This window comes from Heterocephalus glaber, unplaced genomic scaffold (assembly GCF_053883595.1).
Source record: "Heterocephalus glaber isolate CG9 unplaced genomic scaffold, H.glaber_assembly_v1.0 deba00001447, whole genome shotgun sequence".
Taxonomy (NCBI): domain Eukaryota; kingdom Metazoa; phylum Chordata; class Mammalia; order Rodentia; family Bathyergidae; genus Heterocephalus; species Heterocephalus glaber.
The window spans coordinates 1,751,132-1,776,685 of record NW_028258299.1 but is presented as its reverse complement, the minus strand read 5'-3'; the positions used below and the strand labels follow the sequence as shown (position 1 = coordinate 1,776,685).

The 25,554-nt window shown below is 65.4% G+C and overlaps 1 protein-coding gene across 10 annotated transcripts in view; it reads left to right on the top strand.

The window, feature by feature from the left end:
- Nucleotides 1-25,554, top strand: part of Megf6 (multiple EGF like domains 6) — a 79,824-nt gene that overhangs the window by 40,395 nt on the left and 13,875 nt on the right. For 8 of the 10 annotated variants that reach the window (XR_015452443.1, XR_015452440.1, XR_015452441.1 and 5 more), the window contains exons 4-10: nt 15,944-16,066; nt 22,584-22,709; nt 23,523-23,645; nt 24,365-24,487; nt 24,643-24,780; nt 25,108-25,227; nt 25,408-25,530. Coding sequence is in view for 3 of the 10 variants with exons in the window: in XM_087214366.1 (XP_087070492.1) it covers nt 15,944-16,066; nt 22,584-22,709; nt 23,523-23,645; nt 24,365-24,487; nt 24,643-24,780; nt 25,108-25,227; nt 25,408-25,530 (876 nt within the window). In the remaining 7 variants the exon portion in view is untranslated. Of the gene's footprint in view, nt 1-10,479; nt 10,790-15,943; nt 16,067-22,583; nt 22,710-23,522; nt 23,646-24,364; nt 24,488-24,642; nt 24,781-25,107; nt 25,228-25,407; nt 25,531-25,554 lie in introns of those variants that run through there. The other 2 variants (XR_015452442.1, XR_015452444.1) reach the window with 2 other exon arrangements.

Genomic DNA, 25,554 nt, shown 5'->3' with positions numbered 1-25,554 from the left:
CCTGCAGAGTCTCCACCGGCTCCTGGACACCCCCAGTGGCCCTGGCCTTTGCTTTGGTTTCTCCTTCTGTGAAATGGGCTCCTTGTGGGTGACTGAGCCCCCCAGAGACCCACACCCCACTTCTGCAAGTGGAGTTGGGCGGGGGGGGGTCACCCCTCCCAGACCAGAGTGAGAAGAGGCACCTGCTGTCAGTGTCCACCCGGAGGCCCCTGGTCCGCACCAAGCGGGGATGGCTTGAGGCCATAGCACCTCATGCTGGGTCTGCAGGGAAGGACAAGCCATGAGTGCAGGTTGGGGCGTGCAGTGGGCTTCAGGGATGTGGCTCCCTGCCCTGGGGTGATGTCTTCCCCAGAGGCCTTTGCCTTCGGGTCTGCTTGGCCTTGCCAGGGCTTCTCGCCAGCAGAAGTTCGGTTTCAGGGGATGCGGCCAGATCCCCCTCCCCAGCCTGCAGCACTGTGGGGCCTCGTAGTCTGAACTGATTTAACGCCAGCCCTGTCACTGTGGCAGCCCTGAGCTCTGAGCACCCAGGATCCCGCCGGGCAGGGAGCCCCTACTGGACGGACAGGTGTCCCGGGGAGGGCTGACTGTCCCCTCAAGCCACGGGGCAGGGCAACGTCTTGCATCCCCCCAGAGCCCTGGACTCCCTCCTCGCATCAGGAGGCCCCCAGAGCACCTTCCCTCAGCACACCCTGCACGGCCTCCCTACCCCAGCTCCGGAGGGAGTCGGGGTTCCCAGCCCCATGGCCTGCCCGGTCGGGGCAATGCGGGTCCTGTCCACTGCCCAGCCAGAAGATCGTGGACTAGCGCCAGGCCCTGTGCCCCAAGGGAGCGCCGGGCAGCACAGAGCATGCCTGAGATCCAGAGGAGGCTCCGGAGGCCTGGCTGCCAGGGGTCCACATAGGGTGTGTGCCTGTCCACCTTGGTGCTGTGCGGTCAGCAGCCCCCAGGGCTGGTGCTGTCTCCCGGCCAGAGAGTTATGGGGCCCCCAAAGCGGGGGCTGCAGACTCTCCTCGGCTGCCCTGTGGTTCAGGGAGGGTGAGACCCCGGCTCTGCTCCTGGGCAGGTGGGTGGGCTTCCCTGCCAGGCCCCTGGAAGCTTAGGGGTCATGTGACTTGTGCTGTGGGGTTGCTGTCCAAGACACCCATTCAAGTGAGACATGGCCGTCCCCGAGCTAAGTGAGATGTCAGCAAGCACATCCTGCCTGGGCCTCAACCCGGGTCCTATGGAAGGTGAAGCCTCGGTTGGGGTCCTGAAGGCCAGGCAGGCCCTCGCCATCTCGGAGTTGGCTGCAGGCAGGAGTGGGGGGGCCAGATGTCGGGGCCCAGGTGGAGGCGGGGCAGTGTCTTGGCAGAGCCCTGGCCTGCAGCCCTCCTGCCCTGCCCTGGCCCCTGTCCCTCGGGAGTCTGCTCTCCTGGCTCTGTGTGCCTGGCGTGGCTGGGGCTGCGAGTCACCTCGTGGCTGAGGGCCTGTGCTGAGAGCCAGCCGCCTGCTGTGTGTTCTCGTCCCCTGCTGGCCCTGGCTTCCCTCAGGCGAAGCCTTCAGTCAGCCAGCAAGTGCAGCCTGTGGGACCCTGGGGCGGCCTGGCTGCTCACTTGCTGGGCGGTGGCAGTGAGGTGACCGTGGGGTGAGCCCAGAAACACCCCAGGGATGGATGGACACTGAAAAACCCCGAGTGCTGGCTCGGGAGCCTGGCCGGAGGGTGCCTTGGCCCTCACCCCAGGCATGGCTCCCAGCCCCTATGTCATGCTCTGGGAGTGTCCCGCAGTTGCATGGCCAGGCGGCTGGAGTGGGCAGTTACCCCACTGTGTCCGCGGCTGCCTTCCAGGCAGGTGAGGTCGGGCCTGTGTGCGGTGGAGCCGGCAGACCCTGGGAGAAATGGCGGCTCTGCAGCAGAGCTGCTTTCTGGGCGCCCCAGGCCTGAGTTCACCTCTGGGACGGCCCCGGCTCCCAATTTATGCCCTCAGAAAAGCCGCTGTGGGGCTGGACCCACAGGGTCCCTGCGGTCAGCGAGGGCCAGGTTTAGGCCACCTCCTGGGCCCTCCCCTGCTTGGGCGAATGACTCCAGCACTCTGAGCCTCGGTCTCTGCAGAGCACCATCAGGCTCTCGGGGTGTTCTGCAGGGTCCAGCGGGGATGATGGCGGCCCATGCTGGTGGACAGGAGGGAACTGCCCTTCCAGGGCTGAGCCCATTGCAGCCTGGCCCTGCGTCACTGCCTGCTCTGCCTGTCCTGGCAAAGGTTCTTGGGGAGCAGGACCCTTCCTCTCTGCAAGCCCCCAGGCCCTAGTCCCCTCTTCTTCCTCCCTCCCTTTTCAGCTGGATAGTTTGGAGCTTAGTCCTGTAAATGTTCCTGTCTGCGAAATGGGTTCAGCCCTCACAGTGACGTTGCAATGGGGGGAAATTAGCCTGTCAGGTGGAAGAAGCCAGGGTTTTTCTGTGGGGGAAGTGTGGGGCTCGGGACCCACTGGTCCCCAGGGTTTAGGGGCTCCTGAGCCCAGACCTGTAGGCCAGCCTTCCCATGCTGGGCTGAGTTCTGTGCAGAGGCTGTCCTCCCCTGCTGTCCTCACCCCGGCTGACCCCTCTACTGGGAGATAAGGGGGCCTGGGAAACGGGTGGAGGTGGCCCTCCACGAGCTCCTCAGCCAGGGCTTCCAGGCTGGGGCTGGGTCCCCATCGGAGTGTCTGTGAGCAGCCTGCAGGCCTCCCTGCCTCGGAGGACACTGTGTCATTGTCCCCAAGGAGAGCTGGCCCCCATGTTCCCAGGGACCCCCCCCCCCCGCCAGCTGTCATGGTGGCTCCAGGCCTGTCTGTGTCACCCCTGCTATGCCTCCACCAAGGGCCCTGCCGGGCCCCCGCCATCCCAAGGGACAGGGAAGAATGTGGGGAGCAATAGGGCCGCCAGCCAGCTGGGTGACCAGGCCACTGTGCTGTCCTTCACGGTGCCTAGCAGGAGAGGGACAAGAGGGCCTCATTCCGACCTTGTCCCGTGCCCCACAGACACGTGCTGTCTGTACCCCACAAGGCCCTCTGACCTTCCAGCTGCAGTGTCTCGTCTCCAGGACAGCAGCATCCCCACAAGTGCCCTTAGGGGGACAGGAGAGTGGTTGCAGTGACCAAAACAGCCAGCTGTGCCATGGGTCAGCGCTGTGGCTGCCAGAGGGGTCAGCGATGAACACAGGGTCCCAGCCATGGTGTGGGGAGGGGACGAGCCAAGAGCCCCTGGTGAGGGACGTCCGAGTGGCCCTGGCTTCCTGCATTAGCCCGGCGAGCGCTGCTGTTCATGTCTGGCCCCAGCCCCACCTGGCACTTAGTGGACACTCAGCAAGTGCCCGACCGTGTGGCCGCGTGGTGTCCCCTGTGCTGTTGTGTTGAAGTCACCTGTAATGTGGCCATGCCGAGCGGTGGGCCTGCAGCAGGCGACGAGCAAGGGATTCGCAGGGCACGAGTTGCCCTTGGCCGTGTAAGGCTGATGGTGCGTCCAGGTGCCAGCCTGGCTGACTTGGGCTTGGGCTCCAGCCTCAAGAGCCATCAGCAATGGATTCTGCTGTTGTGAGTGAGCCAGATGGGGAGATCTGCGAGTGGCAGGAAGGAAAGAAGATGTCCTTCAAGCAGCCGCCCTTGCAACACAGAGGGTGGGGACGCAGTGTGCTTGCCAGCCTCAGGGCCATGCACCTGTCAGCGTCAGCGTGGAGCCAGGTGGGAACCTGGCCTTCGGGTTGGAAAGCCGGTCTTGTTCCTGTTGGTGCCGGCCTTGGCCTCGGGTGAGGAGCCTGGCTGATGGTGGTGTTTCTGGCGCCCTCCTCCTTCAGAGCCTGGAGCATTCCAGGCCTGGTGCCGACTTGAGCTCCTTCCTCTGGGGAGCAGTCTCTGGGAGGTGTGGTCTTGGCTGCAGCCAAAGCAGGAGAGTAACAGCTCAAGTCAGCAGTTGGAGGCAGCCTGGGCCCAGGACACGGGCCCGGCCCCCTGGCCTGCTCCACCCTCCCCACCTCCAGGATGCGGAGGTACCTTCCCAAGGACTCCCCAGGATGCGTGGCCTCCAGCCCCTGTGTGGCCGCGCCCCAGACATCCACCTGGCACCAGAGCAGAGGGTTAGGCCGTGGCGCAGGAGGGAGCTGGCGCTCCAGGCTGAGGCCCCCTTGAGGCCGTGAGCCCTGACTTAGGTCAGCTTGGCCCAGGGCCGTGTGGCCCTCCAGGTCCACAGCTCTAGGGCTCAGGGAGAGGAGGTGGGCACTGGAAGGGTGAGCCTCAGTCACTCTGAGGACTCTCGGCTGGTGGGATCAGTGTCCTGGGGGGAACAGCCTGGGCCGGGAAGGTGACCCGCAGATGACCCTGGCTCCAGCCGGGGCTGGGGAGCCTGTCCTGGGCCCCAGGGTCCTGAGGAAGAGGCCACGACTTTGAGCTGGGAGAGCCCCGGGTGCCTCAGGGCAAGCATCCCTGGTGGCCTGGGACGACCAGCGCCGCTTGTGTCTCCAGAGGGGGCAGCTCGGCTTGTCACGCACAGTCACTCTCTCGGGAAGGGCAGCCTCACCCCCACTTCCGGCTCCCCACTTTCGGCCAGGCTGCGTCCAGGCTTTCCGCTCGTCCAGCCTCTCCCTGGGTTCTCCTGTGGCTGCCTCTGGATTGTGATGGTGCCCTGCAGGCCGCCTTCCCCCACGCCCTATCTCTTCCCAGGGCACCCTGAGAGGGACCTGGGCCTGGACCCTCATCCCTGACCCCGTCACCCCCGGCCTCCTCTGTTACTCCCTGCGCCTCCCCACACCTGGGCCGAGGGAGCCAGCGGAATTGGGAGGGGCCCTTGCCCTTGGAAGGCTGGGTCAGGAGGAAATTGTGGGACCCGGGATGGGGCCTAGCGTCCTTCAGAATAAAGGCAGGATGTGGTGCACAGAGCCAGGCAGCCCTGGGGGACTCGGGTGCTGCCATGTACCTACTGTGGATGCAGGTGTCCCCCCGTGCAGCCTGTGCAACAGGCGTGTGGTGGCCTTGAGGGCTGAGGGTGCGGCAGGAGCTGCAGGGCCAGGGCCGATTCCCTGCAGGGTTGGGGGGGGGTCTCCTTTGAAGGCACTGCAAGCTCTGCCTGGGCCTTGGGCCGGAGCTGGCTGTCACCCCCACCCCAGTGCCCTGCAGGTGGAGGGACAGGGCAGTGGAGGAGAGGCCGAGGACCCGGGCGCATGGGCTGCCAGGAGGCGCCTCAGCTGTGCTTGCAGGCCACGGATTAGGGGTTCCTTCTGGCCAGCTGGTGCCAGCCATGGGCTAGGCCCTCCACCTCCTTAGCACCTCCTGGCTGTGCCCTGCAGCCCCACACCTGGGCAGCCTGCCATGGGCCAGGCACCATCTATCCCTGCAATGTCACGTCCCAAGGCCACTTAGCCCACTGCCCCCGGAAGCCTTCCAGTCACTGCCCTACCAGCTCCCCTCCCTCTCGGGTGCAGTGTGAGGCCTGGGTGCCTTGGACCCTGCTCCCTGGCGGTGCTGATGTCCTCGTGAGGCTCAGTGCCCAGGAAGGGGCTCCTATTTGTACTCCTGGCTCTCATGACCACGGCTAAGAGTCCAGGCAGCAGCTGGCCACAGAGGCTGGTCACACGCATGTGCAACACATGCACATGCACGCGTGTACCGAGCCTTCCCTGTAACACCCCTTGTTTGGGTTCCCAGGTGTGGTGCTGGGGGGTCCAGTCTACAGGCGGAGGGGATGCTTGCTGTCCCCAGTGTCCGCTGGACTGGCCAGAACAGCGTGGTTTACATTTTCCTTCCTCCGCCTGGGGAGGAGCAGAGGCAGTAATGGGTTTACCAGGAGGCTGATGCGGGAGGGTTCTGGGAGACCGAGCCAGGCCTGTGCATCCCGGGGCCTGACGCTCTTGGCGCCTGAAATAAACTCTGCTTGGCACAGCTGGAAGGCCGGGGAAGGTTCCAGAGACCTGGCCCAGCTGGCCCAGCTGCTTGGATCGGGTTTGACCCCAGACTGGAGGCCCCAGGGCGTGGGTCTGGCCCGTCCTGGTCCTGGCGGTTCCTGCTCTCTGCCCCTGCTCCTCTCAGGCCATCACAGCAGCCCTGTGTCCCCACCCCATCCTGTGACCCCATCAGGACCTCAGCCCAGGTGGACTCTGCAGGTCCAGGTAGCACAAACCTGTAGTCCCAGCACTTGGGAGGCCGAGGCAGGAGGATTGCCTTCAGTTCAGGGCCAGCCTGGGCTACATAGAAAGAGAGTGGGGCCAAAGAAAAGAAAAAAGAAAGAGTGGAACAGGTTGCTTGTGCAGAGTGCTTGCGCTAGCAGCAGCACGTGTTATTGGCCACATCAGTCACATGACCATGGCCTGGGGTGGGCACGCTGTAGGTGTCCAGTGCCCCTGCCAGCACCCTCAGCCAGGTGGGCACAGTGGGCACAGCGGGTGCCCTCGGTACTGGTCTCCTGGCACCCCTGCTGTGCCCAGGGGCCTCACCTCCCAATGTGCACACCTTAGGGCACCACTGTCCCCCACTGCCAAGGGCCTGTCCCTTCCCTGCCCCTTGCTGGGTGCCTGGGGTCCACCCAGGGGTGTGGCCCTGTGGGAGGGCGTGGAACCTGGCGCCTTGGTCTCCTGGGGTTAACCTAGCCCCGAGTTGGGGTCGGAGGGGCTCGGAGGGCCACGTGGAGGAGGACACCAGGGGCAGACACCAGGGCGCGGGCCAGCTGGGCCCCGTGCTGGCTCCCTGGCTCCTGCTGGCCCCAGCAAGTGGCAGTCTCACCCTGCAGCCGAGGTTAGGGGTGTGTGGGGTGGGCCAGCGTCAGAGGGAGCAGCGACATTTGGGGCCTGGCCCTGGCCTCTTGCCCCAGCCTGAGTCCTGGGAGAGGAGCCTGGGGCGGCTCTGGGTTGAGGGAGCGGCCCCTTCTGCTGACACACACATTCCGGGGCAGAAGCGCCCAGCGATTTCCATGTGGGGAAGGCATTTCCCAAACCTCATCCAGACCGCGTCCAGACCCACAGCCGCCTGGTGTGCTCCTTGGTGCCCAGGGGCCAGTGAGTGGCTCTGGGTGCTGCTGGGGCTGCTGCTGGTGTTGCTGCTCAGGGCCACATGCTGGTGATCCTGCATCAGGCCAAGCAGGATGCACACCCGGCCGTTACTCTGCCATCTCCATGGGGGACATCGTGGGCCCCAGACGCTGTCTTGCTCCTAGTGGCACAGCCTGTGGGACACCTGTCCTTTGGGGGCAGCAGCTGAGCGTGGCTGAGCTGGGGAGCACCTGTCGGCTCCTTCCTCCTGAACAGGCCCTGAGGACCGGAGTCGGCCTGGGCTCAGACCTGGTCTCTTGGTGATGCCTCCCTCCCACGTGACCCTGGGCAAGATCCCAGAGCCACTCGGGGACAGTGCCTGTGCATCGGGTCCCTTTGGGGGCAGGGGAGGCTCAACTAGGGCTTCTGTGAGGAGCAGTGGACAGGTGTGGGGGACAGGTATGGAGGGGCACACAGGGAGGATCCAAGACAGGAAGTGTGGGCCAACGCTGGGGCGCTGGAGGGGCTGGGTGGGCCCGGAAGTGTGGCTGTGTGGATGCTGAGTGGGCGCGAAGGGCTGTCCCCTGCTGGCCTGTCAGGATCTGGGGGTGCGGAACAGTGTGATCGCGCCAGGCCCAGCAGGACTCTCACCCCAACTTGTGGTCACCTGGCACTGCAGGGCCTCGCTGTGCCCTGGATGCTGGAATCGTCTGCTGGGAACTCCGAGGCCGGGGCACACTTGGCTGTTTCTCTGTCCCAAGCAACACGTGTCCTGTAGCCTCAGGCCCCTGACCACTGGACAGAGAAGAACACTGAGGCCTGGAGGGGTCCTGGGACTCACCTGTGTTGTACGTGGAGCTCCTCAGCAGCCTGACACACGTCCCATGGGTGCCGGGCATGGGGGACATGGAGAGCAGGTGGACAGGTCCCTGGGTCCGCTCTGGACAGAACTGCCACACACTGCTTGGCCAACGGTGGGGGTGTCAGGCATCCCTGCATCGGGGTCAAGGATGAGGTGCTATCCTGGTCACCCCTCATCACAGAGAGGGAGGCTGAGGCCCAAAGGGGTCCCAGGGCTGAGCATGGGTGAGACCAGCACTGTCTGGTAGAAGTAGCACCCATGTGTGCCCTGGAGGTCGCCCCAAGTTTTGTCCTAGCTACTGGAAGAAAGTGAAAAATATGGGCACTGATTTTAATGATATGTGACCTTCCACGTGAAGTTTCCAAGTGCGATCATGTCAGTGTCTGTTGAAAGTGACTGGCGGGTTGGTTCGTTGCCTTCCCTTGTCCTTCCTGGGAGCGTGGTGGGTCAGCCGAGTCCTCAGGCTGCCGGGGACACGCGGGCGGGCTGTGGTTGTGGCTTGGTCTGAGGCTGGACTCTGGCTCCCGCCCTCCCTGCTTGGGGCTCACTGGGGGTTTCGGGGCCCCAAGAAGGGGACAAGTCCCTGTCCAGGGTGGGCAACGCTTGGGGACAGTGTGGAGCCCAGGGTGGCCTCCTGTCTCGGGCTCCTCCTCCTTCTGGGCCTGGTGCTGCAGGGTGTCACGTGGGGCCATGGGAGCAGGGTGTTCTTGTCACCTGTGGGCCAGGAGGGGTGCTAGGGGGTGCGAGTGGAGGAACGGCAAGGGCACTTGGGCTGCAGCGCTCCCTGTGTTCTCTGCTCACCCCGAGACAGCTGTTGTCCCCATGTCCCCTCCTCCTGGGAGCTGCTGGGCACAGACCAGTGGGCAGAGGGTGGGACCCTGTCTCGTTAGTGCTCATTTTCACTGCTGGCCAAGGAGCTGCCCTTATGGTGACAAGTGGGGCCGTCCCCGAGGACAGCTGTCTCTCAGGAGGTGGCAGAGGCTCCCCAAGGTGGGGACTTGCACCCGTGGGGTGTGCCGCTCAGAAGACAGGAGAAGGGCTGGCCAGGCAGACAGGGAGGCCCCCGTCTGCACTTCGGGGAGCAGGCTGCCTGGATTGCAGACAGGACCTGGCAGGCCAGCCGGGTGGGGCTGCCCCTCTCCCGGACTCGAGGTTGCCCAGGCAGGGTCAAAGCTGGTGGAGATGCTCTCTACCTCTCCTAGTGCTGGGCCCGGAGGTGGGAGGTGAAGGCCACTCCTGCTGGGTCTGGGCGGCTCCTCCTGAGTATCCAGGCGGGGTTCCACAGGGTGATGGTCCCGGAAACAGTGTCCAAGCTGGCGCAGACTCAGTGTTCTCCCCGCCAAACCAGAGACAGCAGCCTTGGTCTGCAGGAGTACAGTGAGGACAGGTGTGCCCTGGAGCCCAGGCCAGGCACCCAGACAGAGTGGGCTCAGGCTTCGGTCGCTTGTTGTTCCTTGCCGTCCACCCAGTGCCTGTGGGTCCTGCAGGGTGCTGGGCTCTGTGTAACTTGGTGACCATGCAGCCGAACCCACCCCGGTTCCTGAGAGGTGATCTGGTGACCCGGGGCACGTGAGCCCTCTTCCTGTCAGGAGGCGAGGCGTTCCCAGGCTTCACACCCCTGAGCTGGCCCCAGTCACACAGCCCCATGCCCACTGTCCACCTGCAGCCTTCAGAGTGGGGAACCCCTGCCGCAACTTGGGCATGGGCTGGCCTAAGACAGTGGCACTGCCTGTGGGGACAAGGGAAGGCTGGGAGCGAGTGTGGACAGCGTCCAGCCTCCCACATCCCGCCCCAGCGCAGGGCCCAGCCCGGTCCTGGACCCTCCCGCTCAGTGCTGGGTGGGTCCTGGATGGGGATCACCGAGTGCCCCAGCTTGCTGGACACATGCAGCCTGGGGGCAGGGAGGGCGCAATGGTGGGGACCCAGGACAACAGAGGGGTGAAATGCTCAAGGGCGTGGCCTCTCTCCTGCACAGCTGCTGCCAACCCAGGACCCCGGGGTGTCCCCTCCCATGCAGCCGGGGGTGGGGCTGGCACCCAACACTGTGCAGTGTGCGCCCCTCCCAGTAAGTCTGCCCTGCTCTCTGGCCCCTCCTCCTTGTGCGGTAGTGGCCTGGACCCCCACACCCAGGTCCCCCTGCTCCGATGGGTGGGACATGCAGGGCCTGGCCCAGGCGTGGAGGGGCGTCTTTGGCCCTTTCCCCATGCTCGCCCCATTCCCCATGCTCCGCCAGGCCTCCTCTGCAGGGCCTCCCGCCCCGCCAACAGGCTTCCTTCGCCTCTGGTTTCGCCTCTGGTTTCTCCTCTGGTTGGCGCCGGGCTCTGTCTGCGCTTGTGTATCTGTGTGTGCGCGCAGGCCCGCCGTTTGCCTCTGGGCAGGTCTGTGCTCTGTGTGCGCCTCGTCTGCGTGTTTGTGCCCTGGGTCTGTTTGTGCGGGGTCTATGTCCGCGTGTAGGTTCCTGTGTTTGTGCGCAGGTCTGGGTCCAGGTCCGATCTGTGAGCGCGCGTGCTGGAATTTGGGGCGGGCGTCTCGGACCCCTGGGGCGGCGGGGCGGGGCTGGGGGCGGGGCGACTCCCTCGGGCGCCTGAGGATTTGGCCTCTACCTGCAGGGGGCGGAGGGAAAGCTGAGAACATAAAGGCAGGGGTGGGGGGCCGGCGCACCGGACCAGACGGCTCCCGGCTCTCGGAGAGGCTGGGCGTGTACTCGGAGTGAGCTTGGATCCTGAATCCTGATCTCCAGTCCCAAGCCAGACGCAGAGCCCCCCGCCCAGACATCCGTTCTCACCGCCCCTCATGGAGGGGTCTGGGGGCCGCGGTGGGCTGGCCGCCTTCTGGTGCCTGGCGCTCCTGGGGGGCCTGGCGCGCGTCTCAGGCACACACTACCGCTACCTCTGGAGGAACTGCTACCCGTGCCACCTGGGCCAGGCCGGCTACCCTGTGAGCACTGCTGACCAGAGGCCAGGTGGGCGCCGGGGCAGGGCGGGCGGGGACCAGGGAGCCAGACGCCCTCTCCCTTTGTTTCCTCTCTTCAAAGCCAGACCACTGACAGGCGGAGGCTGGAGGGAGCAGGACAGGCAGTGAGTGCCCAGCACACGGCCCCTGTTCTCTGGGACCGAGGAATCCCAACGTCCAGGTCCCCTCGGGCCGTATGGACTGTGGACAGCAAGGAGGTCACGTGGCCAAAGGGAAGGAAAACGTCCCTTGCTTTGCTTGGGGCTTGGGGTCTCCCACACCAGCTACTCTGGGGTCAGAGAGGGGGAGCAGGAGGAGCTGGGTCTCTCCGGGGTGTCCAGGGGCCACGTGTGGGTGTGGCAGGTGCCTTCTGCCTGCCCCTCCCAGGCCTCAGCCCGGCCGGCAGGGTCCAGCCTGTCTGGGGCCACCCCGTCTCCCTGCCTCCGGGATGGGTGCTTGTAAGGGGCCGGCCTCCTCCGCGTGGCTCTGTGGCTCTGCAGAGCTGGGCACCCAGGAATGTGAGGGGGTGTGGTGTGCGTTCTCAGTGAGTCATCCCCACCTCGGGGGCCAGGGGTTCACCGCTCCCTACCGAGCCCTGGTCGCCAGTGCCCCTTAGAAGCGTCCCCATGGTCAGCCTCCCTGTCATCCCTGAAGATGCCTGGATGCTGAGCCAATGCTGCCTGCTTCCCCTGCTGGGGTCTTTGGGCCCAGCTGGGGCCCACATTTGCCTCCTTCCCCTCCTGCTTGGTGGCTCAGCCCAGGCCCAGTGGGCGTGTCGCTTTATGAGTGGCACCAGTTGCCAAGCTCTGTGCACATCCAAGCTCTGTGAGTGTGTCTGGGCTCTGGGGGGCTGGAGCCCACTGCTCCGAGGACTTTGTGGGGAGGGCAGGCTGGGTAATGGTGCAGGACTCTAACGTGGTGCTGTTGCAGAGCAGAGCTTGCTAGCGGGACCCAGGGGGCTCCTTGTGTCCAGATGGTTGGGGAAGCCTTGGAGGGGCTCCGGGTGGTCTCCGCTGAGACAGGTGGTTGGCAGCAGCTCAGCACCGCCTGTGCCCAGGTGTGGGTACTACTGGGCCAGGAGCTGGTGGAGGCTTCGGGCTCACGTGGCCCCCCCCAGCCCAGCGTGGCAAATGCCTGCAGGTGTCACCTGGCTTCTGGGTCGGCACAGCAATGCCACCACATGCCAGTGTGTGTGCCAGGCCTGTCCTGGGGCCAGAGCAGGACCACAGGATGTCCCTGTGCTGCCCTGGCCTGGCTGGCCCTCGGGGCCCTGCTTGGGCTGTCTCCTCCCCAGCCAGATGCCCCTCCCTGGGCTGTGCCTGAGGGGCACAGGGCAGGTGGTGTTGCCCCTAGGCCAGGCTGTTGCCCCTGGGGTGAGCAGGTTCCGTCTCTGACTCACAGACAGCAGGGCCACAGGGGTGGCTGCTGTGCCCCCTTTGGCCTCACTGGGCCACACTGCCCACGCTGCCCGGGGCCTGGAGCCCCCTCGTCCCTGCAGGATGTTGTTTTCCTGGGGTGCAGGGTCTAAGTGGCCCTGCTTGTTGGGGTCTTGGTCTTGGAGCTTCCACAGGGCTCAGCAGGGCCCAACCCATCCATACCCCACAAGCGCAGGCAGTGTGGCACCATCCTGCGGACAGGGGATCCAGGGTACCCAGCTTCAAGAGGTGCCACCCTAAGAGGGCACAGTGGCCTCGCTGCTGGGGTTGGGAGCTGGGCTGGCCAGAGCCAACCTCTGGGGTGGCCTGGGCCTCCTGGACTCAATTGACTGCACCTGAAGGCTCTTGAGACAAACACTGTGTACCCACCCCATGTCCAGCGACTCCCGGACCCCTCCAGCGGTCGGAGTCCAAGGTGGGGCAGGGCTGTGCCCTGGATGCTGCAGGATTCTCTGTGGCCCCAGGGTGCATGGGTATTCCTGCTCTGGTCTCCTCCAGCCCCAGCCGTGCAGCATCTTCCAGGCGCTGGCCCTGGCCCTGGTCACTCATCGCTTCCCTCTGAGCCCAGGCGATGACTCTGTGTCCACCCTGATAGCCCAGGCAGCCTGGCCAGTGCAAGACCCCGATTTAATCCCCTTTGTGAAGTCCTTGTCATCAGTGGGTTTTGGGACGAGGACACAGACGTCCTTAGGGTCGTGACTCAGCTGACCACTGTCCTTCAAGACCACTGAGCCTGTGGCTCCTCAGCCTGGGGCTGACCCTGGAAGACAGTGGACACGGGTGCCGGGAGCCACGGCAGAACTTCAGTGCCTCCTGCCCATGCCCCCTGCTGCGGGTAGTTTCCCCCCAGACAGCAGCTTCAGCCTCCTGAAAGGGCACCGTGGACACGTGTGGAGGCCCTTCTCCTCACCTGGCTGGCCTAGGCCTGCATTTTTATTTATTTATTTTTTGGAGACAGAGTTTTGCTGTGTAGTCCAGGCTGGCCTCAAACTTTGGATGATCCTCCTGACTCAGCCTCCTGAGTGCCAGGGTCACGGGCATGCACCGCCGCGCCTGGCTAGGCCTGTGTTTTGGGAGGGAATGGGGACTTCTGGAGGGAGTTGAGCTGCAAGAGACACTGGGACGGGACATGGGACTGAACAGCTCTGGTCCACGCAGCAGGTCACGTGCAGGTGTCTGGGAGGCGGAGGCCCTGCCAAGCGCAGGGCTGCCCTGTCCCCAGAGCTCCCTGGGACACAGCCTTTCCCTTTGCTGTGTGCAGCCACCCACCCTCCTGGGCTGGCTGAGGGCCCTGGGGCTGTGGCAGGGTGCAGTAGCCTCGTCCTTCAGCCTGGCGAGTGCTGGTGAGGATGCGGCCCCCGGGGCCGGGGTCACCTTGGCCACTCTGCTAGAGCCAGGGAGTAAGGTTCGAGGTGGCCACAGGGAGCCCACTGAGCACTGGATCATGCAGGACCGCCTGGCTCTTAGTAAGCACCTGCTGCATGCCTGGCTGTGATCTTGCCTTTCAGGGACCTGAGCTGAGGGGTCCTCCTTGAGCCTCCTGGGTGGGCGCTGCCCGCTGTATCCCCCTCTCCAGGGCCCACCCAGTCAGCCCGTCAGCCCTTTGTATTCAAGCTTCCCGAGAGTCACTCTGCCTCCAAGGACCCTCATGTGAAGTCGCAGCTTCCTGGTGCAGGTCCCCACGGTCTCATTCCAACCTCTTTCATGCAGCGGCTTCAGGGCTCAGGGGGGACCCTGGCTGTCTCCCCAGAGTGAATGCATCCCCAGGCAGAGCCTGCGGCTCCTTCTGTGTCCTCCATGGTGGCCGGGCACTTGCTGCAGGTGTGCATGGGGCCACCATCCCTGTACGGCAGAGGTGCAGCCTGTCCGGTGGGTGGCGCCTGACACAGGCTTGGGGACAGAGAAGAGCTTCGCTTTCTGCCTCCTTCCGAAGTACGCTGGGGATGGGCTTTGAGAGCAGCCTCGGAGGTGGCTGAGGAGAGGGAGAGGTGGCAGAAGGCCCTGGCAGTCGCAGCGGAGGGCAGGGACACCCTGGATGGCCAGAGACCTCAGCTCCCTGCGGCCCCTGGGAGCCGCCCCTGAAATCACATTTTCCCCCAGCATGCTGAGACCAGCGAGGAATCCACTGCGTTTTGAGCCTAGCATTGCTGCCTCCCACCTCGCTGGCCCTGGGGGGCTTTGGCCTCAGGGCCGAGTGCTGCCCTGGTCAGGGCCTCCGATGCTCGGAGTAGCTCACACCCGAGCACCAGGTCTGCCTCCCGCTCCCCACAGCTGTGAGGACCCTTTCCTCTCCCCCAGGGCTTCAGGGTGGTGAGGTTGGCAGGCGGCGGTGTCACCTGCCCTGGACCTGGTGCCGAGTCCGGCGCTCCAAGGCAGCCCTGTTTCTGCCCTTGCCCTACCAGTGGCGCCCTCTGCTCCCCTGCCTCTGGCATCTCCTGGGCATTGTGTCTGTGTCATCCTCAGCCCCTCTGCCTGACCCTCCTTGTGCCCGGAGGCCTGGGTGCCCCTGGATTCTGGAATCCTCCCCATGGGCAGTGCTGGGATGGGTGGCTGTGTGGTGGCATCTGATGGCGGGGGACCCACCAGGAGCCGTGCACGCAAGCGGCTGAGGAAGCCTGTGGGCTCTGCCTTCCGCGCCGTGACCATCTGCCCTGCCTCTGCCCAGGCCCCCAGCACCTGTGTCTTCTCTGCCCAGTGTGTCCCACTGCGTCCCACAGGACGTGGCTGTGGGCCTGGTGAAGGGTCTTTCTCAAGCCCTCAGCTCCCTTCCTGTCTCTTCCGGGTGGCACCTTCTCTGAGCTCAGCCACTGCTGGCGGGAAGAACAGGGGAACCCAGGCCCTGCAAGAAGCCCATGGCCTTGGGCTTCTTTTGGCCCTCTTGGCCTGGGCCTGCCTGGTCATCTGTGCACAGCTGAGACCCTGCAAGCCAGCGCCCTGCAGGGAAGTCAAGTCCACCCTCCCGCTCCCAGCCTGTAGTCCCGTCCCCTGCACCCCAGGCCCTTCCTGGGACTACAAACCGCACTTCTGAATGCAGCCATACAGGGTGCTGTGAGGGCCCCGTGGTGGCCGAGTCCTTCTGGGTCGGGGGCCGTGCTGCCTGCCCCACCCTGCCCTGCTCAGGGAGCCTAGGTGTGGGGGTGCTCAGCCCACCCCACCTGCATGAGTGTCCTGGGTCTGCAGCCACGGAATGAATGCCACAAGCCAGGGCCCTAAAACAGCAGGCCTGTCTTCTCACCGTGAAGGCTGGATCCTGAGCTCAAGGGTGGGCAAGGTTCTTCCTGCCTCTTCCTCCTACTGGCTCCCACCTGTCCTCATCTGGCCACCTGGCCTGTTTCTGCCCCTCCCATGGCCTTCTCTGTGTCCCTTGTCCCTTACTGGATGAGGGACCCTTCACACAGTGACCTCATCCCACCCTTATTTCGTCCACTAAGACGCTGTCTCCGGACGAATGGGCATGAATCGGGGGACACTGTTGGAGCCATTTATGCCACCGCACCCCCAGTTTGTCTCCCCCATGTTGGGCCAGTCGCACTTTGCAGCCTGTGGGCCCTGGCGGAGGGGCTGGTGCTGCCCGGGGAGCGCCGTGTGGCTCTGGGCATCCCGGGGGGCCCCGCCAAGCCGGCTCTCCCTACCCAGCATGCCGGCCCTGGGAAGGGCAGCCGCCCCTGCCCACTCTGGGCCTGGCACTCGTGCTGTGGCCTGGCTGTGACCCTGGGTTCTCTTCACAGATGTGGATGAATGCCGAGCACACAACGGTGGCTGCCAGCACCGATGCGTGAACACGCCTGGCTCCTACTTCTGCGCCTGCAAGCCCGGCTTCCGGCTGCACTCGGACGGCAGGACCTGCCTGGGTAGGTGTCTCTGGGAGCCCTGCGCGTGGCAGCTGGCCTCAGTCCCTGCCCTCCTGGCTGTGCCGGGGCCCTGTTCTGGGGCCCTGGGCTGACACAGGCCGGTGGACTTGGCAGCCTCAATGGCCCAAGGTCCTTCCCGGGGAGCGAGGCAGATGCAGGTAGAAAGGGCATCTCGAGGTGCCACTCGGCCAGGTCCCCGCACCCCAGGCTGCATGTGCTCTTGCTGAGCAGCCATCTGCAGAGTCGGTCAGCAGGGGCCAGCTGGGCTGTGCTGCCACCGGACTCAGGGAGACCTGGATGCCCTTGGGTGATGGAGGAGGCCGCTGGGCGGGCAGGCGGGTGGCTGTTCCTTCCCTGCAGAGCTGGGCTGCTCCGGGAGCCTGTGGTGTGGACTGCATCCGGCAGGGTGTGGTAATGGGGAAGGGTGATGCCGGGCACCGGTTCCTCTGCTGTGGGCATGGGGTCAGTGGGCGTCTGTCCCCACCAGCTCGGGGGGCTGCAGTGATATGGGTGCCTGGGGTCCAGGCAGACCCCCGTCTCTGCTGGAGAAGCAGGTGGATGTGACGCCCTTTCTTTGGAACCTATAGTCCCAGTGTGGGCCTGGACGGGCAGTTCCGCACGGCCTCCCTCCCACTCCCTGGCCCACAGCCCCCCGCACCCCTCCCCCAGCGTCCCAGCCCTGGCTTTGGGAGCCAGGCAGCCTCCTGGGTGGGAAGCAGAAGCAGATGAGGAATGTTGCCGCGTGCTCAGGACAGTGGAGTCGGGGCACAGCCAAGCTGAGGCCTGCTGGGACCTCTGGGGGTTCTTAGCCGGGGGCACTGTGGTCACCTCAGCCACTACAAGAGGCAGCTTTTGGGGGGCATATCTCCCCTGCCCTGCCAGGCTGCTCCTCAGGGAAGGGCCGCCCAGGGACTGGTGGGGGTGTCCCTCCTGCTGGCCCCTTCCTGTCCCCAGAGCTGGCACGCCCCCCCTTCTCCATCTCGCCCATCTGTGTGGCGGTGATGCTCACTGAGATGCCTCTGAAAGGGACGAGGGCCAGGAGGGACGGGCGATGGATGCAGGGGTTGGGCTGACCCCCAGCCTTGCCCCAGCGCCTGCCCATGTGCATGGCTGTCCTGGAGCCGGACCTTCTGGGGCTCTGTGCTCTTGATTGGTGGCACCTCCTTACCGTAAAGGTCTTTGCAGGGTCAGATGCCAGGGCTCCTGGTGTGATCTCACGGCCTGGCTGTCTCCCCAGGGCTGTGGCCCGTTTCCCTGGCCGAGTGGTGCCCTCCAGGGGCTTCCATGGTCTTGTGAGTGCTGGGGTCCACTTCCTGGCTGTCCCACCAGAGGGCCCAGCTGGGACTCCTGGACGTGGCTGGGCATGGAGCTGTGACCTCTGTGTCCCTCCCCCCTCTCCCAACTGTGCTCTCAGTAAGGGATTTGCACAGGAGCATCGGGAGGTAACAGCCGCCCTCAACCATGTGTGAGGCTCTGGACGGTCCCACCCGTCTCCCTGTGTGTGCTGGTGGACACACATGCTGGCTTCCCCGGGGCTGGCAGCCACCTCTCTCTGACAGGCAGTCCGTGGTGACTTGGACCCCAGGCCCGGTCCAGCTAGGGAAGCTGCTGGGGGCCTGGGGGCACAAGCGCATTGGTCCTGTTCCCAGGCTGCCGTACCTAGGCACCACCCAACCCCCTTCCCAGGGCTCCCTGGGGCTTCTGTGGGGTTCTGGGGTGCCCCACCCCGCCCCAGCCCCTTCCTTGTTGCTGAGGACGTGGCCCTGGCTGCAGTGGACCTGAGATGCTGGCCAGGTGGGGGTGGCCAACTGCCCCATCATGGCCTGGGGGGTTGCCTGTTGGATACCAGGGCGGGGGCTCCACACAGCCTGGCCTGGCCCCCAGGCCATGCTGGGCCACTGAGGGCCTCGGTGGTTGGGGTAACCCATGGGGAGGTAGATTGTTCCCCCTCTGCAGCCTCTCCCAGACTCCAGGGAGACTCCCGTTCTCAGAGGCACCTCGGGCCCAGGCGGCAAGAGGTCCTCAGCAGATGTGTGAGCGGAGAGTTACAAGAGCCCTGCCCTCCCTGCATCACCAGCTGCAGGGCAGACACACAGCTGGAGCGCAGCTGCTGCAGGGCCCCTTCCCACCCGCCCGCTGGGCTCCTGGCAGGGCCTGCTCCCCTGGGGCTTTGCAGGCAGACAAGGGTGCACCCCAGTTGAGCGCTGGTTGGACTGAGGATTATGGAGGGCAGGGGACGGGGTCCTTAGCAGGGCAGGAGCTCTTAGGGGCCGGGCAGAAGGGGCTGGGGAGTCCCCAAGGAGGCTTGGGGGGGTCTTAAAACATTTGAGGGGGGCCTTGAAACACCCTTGGAGTCACCCCAAGGAGGGGAGGGAGAGCACAGGAAATCACAAGCTCCCTGCGTGCCTCCCTTCCAAAGGATCTTACGGAATAAAACTCAAAAAGGTTTTCATTTCCATTCTTAAAAATGAGAATTTCTGAGAGGAACTTTGCCATTGGCCGCAATTCAGTGAGGGCCTTGTTTCCTAGCCCTGGCTGCAACTCCAGGTGCTGGCATCCTGGGGGACTGCTGTGTTGCCAGGGTGTCCTCCCGGGGTCCGCCATCCTGGGGGTGCTGAGAGGGGCCCAGCGAGCCTGGGCAGGTCCAGGCTCCCGTGCAGCAGCCACTTCTTTCCCCAGGGGGCGGGCTGCCCAGGAAGCGGCTTGGCCGGGGTCTCTGAATGTCACTCCTGGTTTCCTGTGACCTCTTGCAGTGCCAGCGTGCACAGCAGCCCCTGGCCGTGAAACATGGGAGGGAGCCCTCCCTGCTGTGAGCCGGGTGTGCCAGCTGACACCCCCCCACCCTGGTGACCAGGCTGGCCTCGCTGACCCTGGGGACTTGGGCCCAGACATGTGGCTTTCTCGTGTCCCCTGGGCTGAGCGACACACATGAGGCCAGCCTGGGGGCCCTGGATGGCACTCACCACTGGCCACACTCGGGAAGGACCCGAAGAGTCTGCTGCCAGTGTCCCTGGTGGCCTGGCTGCCCCGGCCTGTGTGTCCCCACCCCAGAGTCAGGTGGGCCCTAGAGCACAGGCTGGAGGAAGTGGCCTGGCTCTGCCATGCACGTGCCTAGCCCTGGCTCACCCCTCCTTCCCCAGGCCTGGGTCAACCTGTCGGGCATCGAGGCTGCAGAGGCCCTTTTGCCTGCCACCTCTGCTCTCTGGTGGGGAGGCCCCAGGAGGGCCCTCTGTCCTGGAGGCTGCTGCTGGCAACATCGTGGGGCTGGGGCCCAAGCCACAGGCATCTGAAGTGCGCAGCCTGCCAGGCTCATCTACAAAACTCATCACGCCAGCATCCCCAGTTCCTTCAAAGCCAGCACAGCTGCTTTGCTGAAGCGGCCTTCCCAGCCTTGAGGGGCCAGGCTGGAGGGGACCTGGCTGGAGTCGAGTCCTTGGGAGAGGCAGGAAGAGCAGTGGACAGCGTGCCCGGGCCCCCTCCACGGTCCTGTGCAACCATCTTGGGCACGGACCCTGGGCTGGGGGCAGTGCCCCAGTGGGGCCGGGGCAGCCGAGCTGGGGAAGAGGGGTGGGGATTGGGCCAGTGCACGAAGCCATTCGGGTCCCAGCAGGGCCGGGAGCCTGGACTTGGACCTTTGATCTGCCACAGTCACCCCCCGATTCCAGGCACCAGTCGGGCAGTAGTGCAGAGCCCCACCAAGCGGACACAGCTGTCCCTGGAGCCCGGTGTCTGGTGGGACAGGGCCTCCGTGCAGGGCCAGGTTGCAGTGCAGCTGAGCACGAGGGTGCCCATGTGGGGCGGTGTGTGCTCTGTCCCCAGGCGAGCTCTCTGGCTTCCCGGGAGCCCGGCGTGACCCAAAGGCTGACCGAGCACCTCCAGCATAGCTGCCTGGGGACCTTCCTTTCACCTTGGCCAGTCGGCACAGCATGGCAGACAGTGCCCCCGGGAGGACCAGGCTGGAACGATGGCGGCCAGTACAGCTGGTCCGGGAGGGAGTGGAGCTGGGCGTTTCCCTCGATGCCCGATGCCCGATGTCTGGCACTCCGTCTGGCCAGGATTAGGGCCAGAGGGCCTGATTGGCGCCACCAGTGGGCCACCTCAGGTCCCACACACAGGCAAGCGGGGAGCAGGGTGCCCAGGGCAGGAGCAGTAGGCAACCAAGGGCTGCATCCTCCACGCTGGCCCAGCAGCAGGTTCCTAGAGAGAAGCACTGCGCTGCCCACTGACCGCCGTGGTGGGAATTCTCCGAACCCAGAAACCACACTGTGTAAGGGCAGTGATTACAAAACCCCAGGACGTCAGTGGGGATAGATCACCCTCAGGCTGGCCCCAAGCCCCAAGCTGCACTGGAGGCTCCAGTGGAGGGAGCCCCCCCCAGGCACGGCAGTTGCTTCCTTCCGCCCTCGCCTGTCACCACCAGTGCGGGGACTTGGCTCAGGGCCCGAGTCTGTGCCCGGGCTCCGACCTCCTGCCCTTTGCCGGGAACGCCACACCTCCAGGAGCCCAGGGCAAGGGCCACGACGGGCAGCCCTGGGCACTGTAGGAAACCTGTTTTCTGGAATGTGCGGGTGCCTTCTCTACCAAGCCTCCTTCCCTCTGTAGAATGTGTGCCTTGTGGGTCGCCAATGGTAGGGCCTTCTACTGCTCTTAGAACCTGCAGGCTCCTGGCCATGTGCGCCCTGGCATCTGCAAACGGGAACGTGGGATGTGCAAGTCAGTGCTAGAGACAGACACCACAGGCCGGGCCCACGGCTGTGGAGGCTGCAGGCCCTAGGTCAGCGTGTGGCCAGCCTGTTCCCACTGAGGTCGGGGCCCACTGTGGAGTCTCATCTCCCCTGCCAGCCCGTGAAGTCCCTGTCTGCAAGGAGGGTGACTTCGGGGGTCAGGGCTGCAACATGCGACTTTTAGGGGACACAGATATTCAGGTCCCAGTGCTGAGTGGCATAAACAGTAGACACTGTTCCCATCCGGAAGTGGACAGAGACCTAAGCTAGATCCTGGCAGAGAAAGCCCAGTGTCAGGGACGGAGGCCTTGAGCTGATGGTCCAGCTCCAGCGGGATGGCTCACAGTGGCTGTCGAACTCCCGTGGGGTGTGGAGAAAACACTGCTTGATGGTACTGATGTGAAGGAGAAAACGGGGCTCGCTCTGGAGCCCGCTTTGTGGACCCTGCCTCCTCCCTTCTGGTGGACACACTCGGCTTGCGTCACAGCTGAGCTTTGCCCCGATCGGCAGAGCCTGTGGCTCTGGTCAGGGTGGGTCCCCGGGTTGGGCGTCCCACGGCTGGATCTCTGTGACAGAGGCCCTGAAACATCAGCCCCAGCCCCAGCCCAGTCCCTGGGAGGCTGGCCCTTCCCGGAGGGAATCTGCCTCGCTCAGCCTTCCGGGAATTGTGCAGAACGCATAGGGTGACGCCGTCCTGGCTCCATCCACGCACAGCTTGGGAGCAGCTGGGCGTCACAGCTCCGGCGAGGAGGATGAGGACCCCCGGCCCATGGCACCCTGCCATCTGCCCCGGTGGGCTCCTCTCAGGGCCCGTGTTGGGCACCAAGCCGCAGCCCTGCCACAGGCCCTGACGCCTGCCCCGCTGCTCTCCTGCCCCTGCCTAGGCTCTGTGCCCCTCTGCCTGCCTGGCGCTGCCAGAAAGGGCTTCTGGTTCCTATTACGTGTCCCAAGCAGGGATGCAGTTGGTGTGGTGAGCACAAATAAACAGAGCCCCAGGAATGCGGGGTCGGCTCAGGCCGGGAGCTGCAGGCTCTGGGGGGTGTGGCGGAACAGAGCCCACTCAGGTGGGCTGGTCCACGGCTCACATCTGGTCTGGCAGCTCAGGTTCAAGCGGACGGACTCAGGCCTGTGGCTCCTCCCTGCTGGTCATGTGGGTGTGGGTGGCCAGGACACAGCGGTCACCTGTGGCTGGCTCGACCCTGGGATGGGGGGCCCTCCGACATGCTGCTCACCCACGCGCCTGTGGGGAGACAGGGTGGCCTGAGTGCTGTGCCCTGGGGGAGCCTTGCCCACGCTCGCCAGCCTCCAGGAGCCCTGGGCAGCTCAGGTGCTCTGTGTCGCTCAGGGTGCTCCGTGGCCTCAGAGTGCCTGCTCCGCTGATGTGCGCCCCATTCCGTGTGCCGTGACAGTAAACCCCTTCCCAGGCAGCCTCTCGGGGTGAAGCTGGGTCCCCACAGCCGCAGGGCTTAGGTAACAGGGCTCAGGCTTGCTCTGGCACACGCCCGCGGGCAGATGGCCGAAGCTCCCTGGGCACGACGGAGGCACATTCTTGTGGCTTCCCCTCTGCGCTTTGGGCGGCTCTCTCCCCAGCCACAAGTCCGTGGCCAGAGACGCGATCGTAACCAAATCTGTGCTGAATTCTGGCTGCTCCTTTCAGGAGGCGCAGTGCCCACCCTGGGCACCTGGCCCAGCCCAGCCCCTTCTCCCTGCCTCCCTGCCAGGTTGGGGGTCAGAGATGGAAGGCAGGGAGCCTCCTGCAGGAGGTGGCTGACCTGGCTCCCCTCTGTGCCCAGCCGTCAACTCCTGCACCCTGGGCAACGGCGGCTGCCAGCACCAGTGTGTGCAGCTCACGACCTCACGGCACCGCTGCCAGTGCCAGCCCGGGTTCCGGCTCCAGGAGGATGGCAGGCGCTGTGTCCGTGAGTGCTACCACCGGGGGCTCGGGACTGGCTCCGCCTGAGCCTGAGTGCACAGGGCCTGGTGTCTGGGTTGGGGCTCTGCTCTGGGTTGCACAGCCTGGGGACAGGAAGCTCAGGGTGGGGGTGTGGCCTCCGCTCCACAGGTGCCCCCAGGTGCCTTGGGGGTCAGGGTGGGTCCCTGGGTCGGGCATCCCACAGCTGGATCTCTGTGACAGAGGAGGCAGCCAGGTCCCATTGGCCACTGATCAGGGCCTCAGCACTGCTTGCAGTGAGGGGGGCTCTGTAGATCAATCAGATTCCCCAGATGTGGACACGGGGGGCACACGGCCTGAAGAGCTCCCCCCACCTATGCCAGCCTGACACAGGACAAGCTCAAGTGTGGGTATGGGGGGCTGAAGCCAGTCATGGGCTGGAATGGCGTAGGTCACAGGGCTGGGGGGTCACAGGGTTGAGGGAGGCACAGGGCTGGGGTCACAGCCACCTTTCTGCAGATGCCTGGTCCAGCTGGGCCTTCCTTTCCATTCTGTGGATTACCAGGGAGCCATGGGCCCTCAGGTGCAGGCTCCTCATGCCCTGGTGGGTCCTGAGGGGGGACCTGACTGTCCCCAGGCTATGAGTCTCCTTGAGTGTCCCCAGGGCTTCCCATGTCTGGGGAGGAGACCCTACCCAGGCTGGGCAGGGAGGGAGGTGGCGCTGGTCAGGGCCTCATGGGACACCACGGCCGGCATCCTGAGCCTGCCCGCCTCTCCCCTCTCTGCCCACCCTGACCTCTTCCTTTGTCTCCATTCCTGGTTGCTGGGACCTGGGCCTCAGGGAGAAGCCCATGTGTGGAGGGGAATGGCGGCTGCATGCACACATGCCAGGAGCTCCAGGGCCTGGTCCAGTGTGGATGCCACACGGGCTTCCGGCTGGCTGCAGACCGCAAAGCCTGCGAAGGTGGGAAAACCAAGACCCCCCTCATCCTCCCTGCACCTGTGGGACCCGGGCCACCTGTCCCACCACCTGGGATGGTGCTGGGTCCCAGCTCCCTGGTGGTGGGTGGCAGGTGGAGGGGGAGGTCACACAGACGCTGTCGCCACCTGAGGTTCCTTTCAGCAGGGCTGAGGGAGAGCTCGGGCTTTGGCGTCTCCTGAGGCACCTGCTCACGCACAGCAGGAGAGATGGGCAGGAGGAAGGCATGGTCCCGCCGCCCGCCCCTCCTGGGCTGTGTGCTGAATGCTGTTCCGTGCTAGATCGCAGCTGGGCACTGCTTCCATTGTCACCTGCCGAGTGGCCCCGTGACCCCTGGGCACCTGGGTGCCCCTGTCTTTCCCACGCAGAGCTGGGATGAGCAGCCTCGGGGTCGGGGTCCTCCCGGGTCCAGTCAGGGTCCAAGGTGTCCGGGGGTGCCAGGGTGGCTGCAGGCTATGGAAGCTGAGGCCCCAAGCACACAGCACACAGCACCAGGCATCATTGCTAGTGGGAATGGAGCCCATCCCTCCGAGGGCTCCCGGAAGGGTCGCCTTCATCCTGAGAACCCCAGGATGGGGAGCAGCTGCCAGTGGGACCAGCCGTGCCTGGGGTCACACCTCGGTGTCAGCCCCACATGCTTGCCCCCATGGTTGAGAAGGCAAAGGCTCCTTCTGCCCCCTGACCCTGAGGATCTCTCCCTTCAGACGTGGACGAGTGTGCCACAGGCCTGGCCCAATGTGCCCACGGCTGCCTCAACACGCAGGGCTCTTTCAAGTGTGTGTGCCATGCGGGCTTTGAGCTGGGTGCTGACTTCCGGCAGTGCTACCGTGAGTGGGTGTCAGGCAGTGGGTGAGGGCTCCCGGGGCCCCACCAGCCTCCTTGGCCAGGCTTCTGGGTCCCCTGGGCACCCCTGGGTGTGAGCCGAGGGCAGGAGTGGGGCTCCAGACCCCACCGCACCTCCCAGACGCCCAGTCTCTCCCAGGCATCGAGATGGAGATTGTGAACAGCTGCGAGGCCCACAACGGCGGCTGCTCCCATGGCTGCAGGCACAGCAGTGCGGGGCCCCTGTGCACCTGCCCCCAGGGCTACCAGCTGGACCGAGACCAGAAGACCTGCGTGGGTGCGAGCCTGGGCTTCCCCGCCACGCCCCGCAGGTTCCTCCCTGGGCAGCCAGGACACGTGCTCAGCCGAGTCCTGGGGAGGGGGTGGCCCGCGCTGGGAAGCCTGCTGAGGGGCAGTGCAGCCACCCGGGGGGGCCCTGGGTCCTCACATCGGCCGTCAGCCCAGCAGCCCTTGGGCCCATCCGTGACCCTGGGCTGTGCCGAGCCCTGTGTGTGGCCGATGTGTAGGTAGGTGCGATTGTGTGCAGGTGTGGGCGTGCATGCTGCACACGCATGGGGGCCTCTGTGGGCGCCAGGCACCAGAGGGCCCCCGCTATGCCCCACAGACGTGGACGACTGTGCCGACGCCCCGTGCTGCCAGCAGGTGTGCGCCAACACCCCTGGGGGGTACGAGTGTGGCTGCTACGCCGGCTACCGGCTACGCACTGATGGCTGCAGCTGTGAGGGTGGGTGTCTGTCCCCGGGGAGCGGCCGGGGCCCGGGCAGGACGTGAGGGAGCCCCGCCGGGCACTGTGGTTGGGGTGGTGTCGTCACCGCTGGCCCTGCACCCGAGCCCTGCACTCCACCCGCCAGGGAGCCGGGCAGTGGGGCCTCGCCCCTGACCCCGCAGCCCCGTTTACCTGCAGACGTGGACGAATGCGCCTCCAGCCGAGGCAGCTGCGAGCACCACTGCACCAACCTGGCCGGCTCCTTTCAGTGCTCCTGCGAGGCTGGCTACCGACTGGACGAGGACCGCAGGGGCTGCACCCGTGAGCCCTCCTGTCCCCGGCCTG